Genomic DNA, 7,181 nt, shown 5'->3' with positions numbered 1-7,181 from the left:
TGAAGAGTGTGAAGAGTAGAAGGCTACATATGAAATTAATGAATGAAAATTCCATCTTCATCTTTGGTAATGGAATGAAGGGCACGCTCATGATACCTGTCCATCCAGATTGGATCAATCCTGCGAGCAACGTTTCACCATCATTATCGCTGAATGTCTTCTTTTTATTTTGGATAATATGGCACATGAATCTATATCATTAAATACAGACAACACACAAGGAATGACTTTACAATCACAACTTTAATTCTCAGGTATACCTTCAATTCCCAGGTAGATCTTATACCTTCAATTCACAGTTTAACATCTCCTTTTATAGCTTCCACAACCATGACTCGTACAAATGATCATCATGTTTCTAACTAAGCAAAGAACTGCAGCAGCAGGAAACTCCTCCATGTCACGATGGAACAGTTATCATTCAAACTCAAAACTCTTCACCGATCTGTCATCTCCAACTCGATGCTCAGCCATTGTCCACCTGACTTCTTTCATCTGGCCATAGACGCTCACGTACAGCTTTAACAATCGTAGATACTTCTGCCATTGCTCCCATGCCTGGAACAGATGACACGGATATCAACAGGTAAGCAGTGGCGGTGCTCCACTGGGTTAAGCAGAGACAAAATACATTGAGCCAGACATGGAAATTACCAATTCGATTAAATTATTACACATCCATCACAGAGACCTGGTGGCCCATGCAATAACTCTTGCAAATGCAAATTATAAGTTGAATCCAAAGTTGGACAATATTCTCTGGATATGTATTTCACGTGAACTTTAATGTGACCACCATTTATATTTTCCGTTAAGTGCGGTTGATCAACATTAACCACTCCTTTTATGCCGTGACGTGCATTGGCCTCCAGAGGCAGTTTCATTGGCTAAGGAGCAAAATCCTGGGCGGGTCGCCACTCCGACACCGGATACTTGAATCGCGCATTACCCCAGTCAGCTGGTACTCATTTTGCCAACCTCGGAAGGATGACAGGCTGAGTCAACCCAGCTGGTGTTATTTCAACGGCACGACAGGGGCTCAAACTAAAGACCCTGAGAACTTAAGCCAGCCACACTAACACCTTAACCGTTAAACCAACACCAGGCTTAAGTGCGGTTCATTGCCATTCAAAATATTTGACGCACTAACAAGGAGCGGTGCATTGTGACATTGTGAACAACGCTGTAGTAAAAACTACAGGTGGTTGAGGGTTTTTACATCCGTTAACCTGATACCGCACCTTGCTTTCTACACTGCAGTATATTTTAGGAATCGGTTTGAGGAAAGACAAAGACGAAGGGGATTCAACAAGTTATAAGAACAAGATTACTTACACACAGCAGTCCAAGATATAGCAACGTTCAAAAGGTAATTTAAATATACGAGTACCTTGACTTGAAGTTACTTCAGGTACATCTCAAATTGTTTCAGTCAGTTCCTTGGTCATTGGCAAATTGGTGGACACAAGTGTGAGATTTCAAATGTCGAAACATACACACAGTGCATTCAGAAAGTATTCAGACCTCTTCACTTTTTTCACATTTTGTTATGTTGCAGCCTCATGCTGAAATCGTTTAAATTCATTTTTCCCTCATCAATCTACATTCAATACCCCATAATGACAAAGAGAAAACAGGATTTTAGAAAGTTTTGTAAATTTATTTAAAAGAAAAAACTGAAACATCACATTGATAGAAGTATTCATACCCTTTGCTATGACACTTGAAATTTAGCTCAGGTGCCTCCCATTTCTCTTGATCATCTTTGAGATGTTTCTACACCTTGATTGGAGTCCACCTGTGGTAAATTCAATTGATTGGACATGATTTGGAAAGGCACACACCTGTCTATATAAGGTCTCACAGCTGACAATGCATTTCAGAGCAAAAACCAAGCCATGAGGTCGAAGGAACTGCCTGCAGAGCTCAGAGACAGGATTGTGTCGAGGCACAGATCTAGGGAAGCCTACAAAAAAAATCTCTGCTGCATTGAAGGTTCCTAAGAGCACATTGGCCTCCATCTATCTATAATTCCAGTAATCTCTGTGTGTCTGTGTGTCTGTGTGTTTGTCTGTGACCGCTGTTTCTCGACAACCACGGGTCCGATATACTTGAAACTTGCCAGGTATATTGCTGGGGACCCGAGGATGTGCCTTTTCAAGGTTTTAAATTAATCGGAGAAGTACTTACCGAGCTATGTCCAAAAAACGCTTCAACCAATCAGAGAGCAGCGAGCTATCACGTGTGCCGAACGTGGCGATCAGACTCTGCCTCGGACGGCACATTTGACAGCGTATTCTTTTATTTCACGTTGGAAAACTATGTTGCCGTTAAACTATGTTTTAAAACGAATTCAAACTGCGATTAAATTAAAACGATTCATCGTAACTGCGATTTGCGAACTTCCGGACAGTGAAGACTTCACTTCCGGCAGCCAATCACAGAACGCTTTGTTGCGTAGGCGTGGCCGATGTGAGACGAGCGGAGCTGAGCGCGTTACGAGCTGACCGCCATTACGGTACGTAATTCGATTTCTTATGCGCATTATTTCTCCCAATTCAGTCAGAGCGAAGGGCGGAAGCGAAGAGCGTTGTTTTTTTTGTTTACGGGCGTACGGGCGGGGTAGAGCGTACGGGTAGCGTTTTTTTTTTTTTTTGGCAAGGAACGGGCACCCACGTACGGGCAATGCCCTAGTAATTCTTAAATGGAAGAAGTTTGGATCAACCAGGACTCTTCCTAGAGCTGGCCGCCCGGCCAAGCTGAGCAATCGGGGGACAAGGGCCTTGGTAAGAGGTGACCAAGAACCCGGTGGTCACTCTGGCTGAGCTCCAGAGATCCTGTGTGGAGATGGGAGAACCTTCCAGAAGGACAACCATCACTGCAACACTCCACTGATCTGGGCTTTATGGCAGAGTGGCCAGACGGAAGCCTCTCATCAGTGAAAGACACATGAAAGCCCGCTTGGAGTTTGCAAAAAAGCACCTAAAGGACTCTCAGACTGTGAGAAACAAGATTCTGTGGTCTGATGAAACCAAGATTGAACTGTTTGGCTTTTAAAATGAATTTTTAAAAATGAACTTTAAAAATGAGGGAAAAAATGAATTTAAACGATTTCAGCATCAGGCTGCAACATAACAAAATGTGAAAAAAGTGAAGGGGTCTGAATACTTTCTGAATGCACTGTAAGTCACTGGTATTGGGACGTACGAGGGGGCAGGTTGCGGTGATCCAGCGACTTGACGCAACACAGGTCTTGTTCACAAGCCTAATGAAGTACACAAATGTCAAACTTTAAAAAACACAGACCCTCAATCTGATCATTGTCAATATTGTTATTATACCGACTGGTACAAAAATTAAACCAAACAAATTTCGAAATCTAATACGATTTGATGAATTTCCAATAAATTCGTGCGGAGACAGTCGCTCCTTCACTGTAAATTATTGAAACATGTGACATGAAACACATGATAGACAGTGGTACGTCCCACGTTTGTTTCCTGGCCAACGTGACTGCTGACGTGGGAACATTTTCTTTATCTAGAATGGTACCGTCTGTAGTCATTCAGAATGACTTCCGATGACAAGGGCAGGCAAGATAATGAGGTGGGAAGAACGAAAGCAAAGACTGGTGAATTTGACCTTGTTCGGTTGGAGATAGTGGGGGAACAGCATGCGGTTTATCAGAGGGAAGAATGAAAGAAGAAGCACATCGATTGCCTCTGCATGTCTGAAATGACGTAAAGCAAGGGAGGCTAGCTGAAAGAAGCAAAGCGTGTTGAGCAAGAATGCGGAACTGTGATAGAAGAGGGGTAAAGAGGAAACTCCTCTGTAGTGACCTAGGAGCTGAAGGCTGTCAAGTAAGATAGCTCACCAATTTAACACAGCCTAAAGTGAATGATGTGACTGGGCAGTTGCAATATCATCACCAGTTTCTCCACAAGCGAGGGTCTTGCAGACACATGGCACTTCCATGTAACCAAAATGGCGGAGTTTGTCTACGTGTTGCCGCGTCAGAGGATGTGTCCACATGTGTGTATTCAGTGCTGGACAGAACAGGAAGGGTCGCTCGCTGTCCCAGGCTCGTGCGACGCATGTCTGTGGAATGGTACTGGACATTAGCACAAAAAAACACTCTTCTTTGAGGTTAGACTGATGCAGCGCAACCACAGCAACACAAAAACAGTTTTGTCCACAAAACAACACATCATCTACGGGTACAGAAAATATTATGTGCAGTGTGCGGTGTGGTATACAATGACCCTTTATGTGGCAAGCAATGCCATCACCAGCAGGTTGTCACAGAGTCCCATTGCGAGCTTTCTGAGAGTGTTCACATCAAGAGGAGCGATGAGCAATAAGTCTGCCCACTGACGCAGCTCAATATGAAGCACGGGGTCTGAGAGGCGAGACCAGTTGCGCCACTCGTCTGCATCCAGGTGAACAGGGACCGGGACTTCCCCTTGGTTGAAGAAATGCATAGCATGATCTGTGGTGACAACCTGCACCTCAGGCTGGGAGGGAGAAGGTGGAGCGGGCGGAAGTCATAATCTGTTGTGCATCATGGTCATTCGCCTCTCAATCTTACTCTACAAACCTTCAATAAAGGATACTGGACGTAATAACTTGAAAATTCTGAGAAATAATTCAAGAATGACTAAAAACAATAGAAAGTCAGGAGACGACGATGGTTCACGAGCGAGCGGTATTCAATGACAAAGGTCAAAACCGACATTGAAAATATATAAATAGGAATGTATTATCTGTTATGAAACTAGTTAGCTACACAATACCGAAAATTTGGTTTGATTCCGACATTTTGAAAATTTGACCTTTGTGACCTTGAAATGTCAAAATGAAGGTTACTGACATTGAAATGAGATAGAAAATAATGTATATTCAGTTATGAGGTTAGTTAGCTACATAATACCGAAAATTCGGTTAGATTCCGTCAACTTTGAAACTTTGACCTTTGTGACCTTCTTGGGTCAAAGGTTGAGGATTCTGAAATTTGTTGGAAAACTTGTATTTCATGATGTATGTGATAATATGAGATCATGTACGACATTTCACCCTATGAGGAAGCGAACAATGTAATAAAACCATCAAAAATCTACTTTTCTAAATTTCGTGACCTTGTGACCTTGACCTTGGGGCAAAAATGAAAAATCCAGCTCCGTGCGGCTAGACACATGACATTGGCCTAACCAAATACCGAAACTCCTGTCAGATTCCACCAACTCCCTCGGAGAAGATGTAGCTTGAAATCGATTACCCCCTAAAAAGACATCTTTTTCGGGCGTGGCTCCGCCCACTATGGGCGCAATACGCCCACTCTAGGCAGGACACAACTATATCAAGATATCAACCTCCCACCCAAGTTTCATCAAGACCGGATGATATCATCGGGTAGTTATGCTGTGGACAGACAGACACACACACAGATAGACGCACACACATGACGAATATAGTGGTCACTTGATAACTCGTGAACCAATATACATCAGTATGCTTTCACATGCATTACCAGGACATTAGCAGACGACAGGCAAACACATCTGGTACATGGGATTTGAACCTAGGCTCCCTTCATCATGAGCCATGGGTTCATACGGACACACTAACAATGCAATAATCCAGGTCATTCTGATGTATAAAGTCATTCTAGTGCCGCATCATGAAGAAGAACCACTTTTGGATTAAAAATTAAGCTGGGTGTTTTGTCTGCATCAAAAATATTGTGAACAATAATAGAGCGACGTCTTTATCAAACTGGAAGCCTAACAAACGGCTTCCCATTTTTAAAAGCCAATTCAAATGGCTTTTGGAATGAATCCTCGACTATTGACAGAGAAAATAATAATAACGCAGAAAGTGAATAAATTATTATGTGCAGTGCTTTCCAGATTACAAGCATGGTGTTTTGTCAGGGGTAAAACACCGACCGAGTCAGAATCTGTCGAGCTCGAAGCCGGACTTGACAGAGACTAAATTTAGCAGTCGGTCCATGGTCTTACAATTCAATAACCACATTATGTGTCAAAATAAAATGCGAGCCAGCGCTCAAGTCGGTGAAATGTTATCCACAGAGGTCTTCTGTTGGAATTGCAGAAATCCCTCTGTGAAACAACATCTGCACACACAACATTACTCTGCCACCTGCAGGGCCTTTCACCAAACGTTACTTGTGTTCGGGGTGGTGGTGCATTAAGGAGCACGACGGCATTTCAAGAGGGTGTTAAAACAGCGGTCTATCCTTATTTAAGCTGTGACTCGGTGAATATTTTTCTTAATCCTTCGGTATATTTGGACAGCGACAGGACCAATGGCCACAGCCTTGGAGTAAAAAAACAAAGAAGAGGAGTTGGGACAGCAGTAAAATATGGATCTTTCACTCAGGTTAGTAAATAATAATGCATGTAATGGTCTCCCTGGAATGGTGGCGGTGGCGGAAACAGTATGATAGGTTCAAATTTAAGTTAGGTACCTGGAAGTATTGGGGATAGAGGAGCACATGGAAATTGGCAGGAATGGAAGGTAGCTGAGGTATAGATGGATGATTGTATACCTGTGCAATGATCTAGTCAAAAGGTGAATGTGCTCAGATGTGCTAGAGCCAGGGCGAGAGGGGGAGGAGAGAGGGAAGGAGGGGGACGGGAGAGGGAGGGAGGTGGCTTACGTTTGTAGTTATTATTGCCAAAATATATTACTGTTATTATTGTTGTTAATATTACTGGTATTAATTAATACTAGGGCATTGCCCGTACGTGGGTGCCCGTTCCTTGCCAAAAAAAAAAAAAAACGCTACCCGTACGCTCTACCCCGCCCGTACGCCCGTAAACAAAAAAAACAACGCTCTTCGCTTCCGCCCTTCGCTCTGACTGAATTGGGAGAAATAATGCGCATAAGAAATCGAATTACGTACCGTAATGGCGGTCAGCTCGTAACGCGCTCAGCTCCGCTCGTCTCACATCGGCCACGCCTACGCAACAAAGCGTTCTGTGATTGGCTGCCGGAAGTGAAGTCTTCACTGTCCGGAAGTTCGCAAATCGCAGTTACGATGAATCGTTTTAATTTAATCGCAGTTTGAATTCGTTTTAAAACATAGTTTAACGGCAACATAGTTTTCCAACGTGAAATAAATGAATACGCTGTCAAATGTGCCGTCCGAGGCAGAGTCT

General features: G+C 43.2%; 1 protein-coding gene across 2 annotated transcripts; it reads right to left on the bottom strand.

The window, feature by feature from the left end:
• Positions 1-224: 224 nt before the first annotated feature.
• On the bottom strand, positions 225-6,601 carry LOC137412623 (phosphopantothenoylcysteine decarboxylase-like). 2 transcript variants are annotated; one of them, XM_078779885.1, is made up of 4 exons: positions 6,569-6,601; positions 4,290-4,514; positions 3,930-4,098; positions 225-558 (listed from the first exon to the last, which is right to left on the bottom strand). In XM_078779885.1, the coding sequence occupies exons 2-4, from the start codon at positions 4,479-4,481 to the stop codon at positions 467-469; spliced, it is 453 nt and encodes a 150-aa protein (XP_078636011.1). In that variant the 5' UTR covers positions 4,482-4,514; positions 6,569-6,601; the 3' UTR covers positions 225-466. The 2 variants fall into 2 exon arrangements, 1 of the variants encoding a protein (XP_078636011.1); XR_013623809.1 differs by lacking the exons at positions 4,290-4,514; positions 6,569-6,601 and having other exon boundaries at positions 3,875-3,931.
• Between the last annotated feature and the right edge of the window lie 580 nt (positions 6,602-7,181).

Source organism: Myxine glutinosa, chromosome 6 (genome assembly GCF_964187855.1).
Source record: "Myxine glutinosa chromosome 6, kmMyxGlut1.1, whole genome shotgun sequence".
NCBI classification, from domain to species: Eukaryota; Metazoa; Chordata; class Myxini; order Myxiniformes; family Myxinidae; genus Myxine; species Myxine glutinosa.
The sequence above is the reverse complement of the archived record's forward strand: the minus strand, read 5'-3'. Positions and strand labels throughout refer to the sequence as shown.

Coding starts and splice junctions, on each gene's coding strand:
- LOC137412623 (XM_078779885.1), bottom strand. CDS start 4,481: ATGCATTTCTTCAACCAAGGGGAAGTCCCGGTCCCTGTTCACCTGGAT. Junction 4,099..4,289: donor GACTCTGTGACAACCTGCTG/GTGATGGCATTG, acceptor ACCATTCCACAG/ACATGCGTCGCACGAGCCTG. Junction 559..3,929: donor CCTCGCTTGTGGAGAAACTG/GTGATGATATTG, acceptor CATCTGTTCCAG/GCATGGGAGCAATGGCAGAA.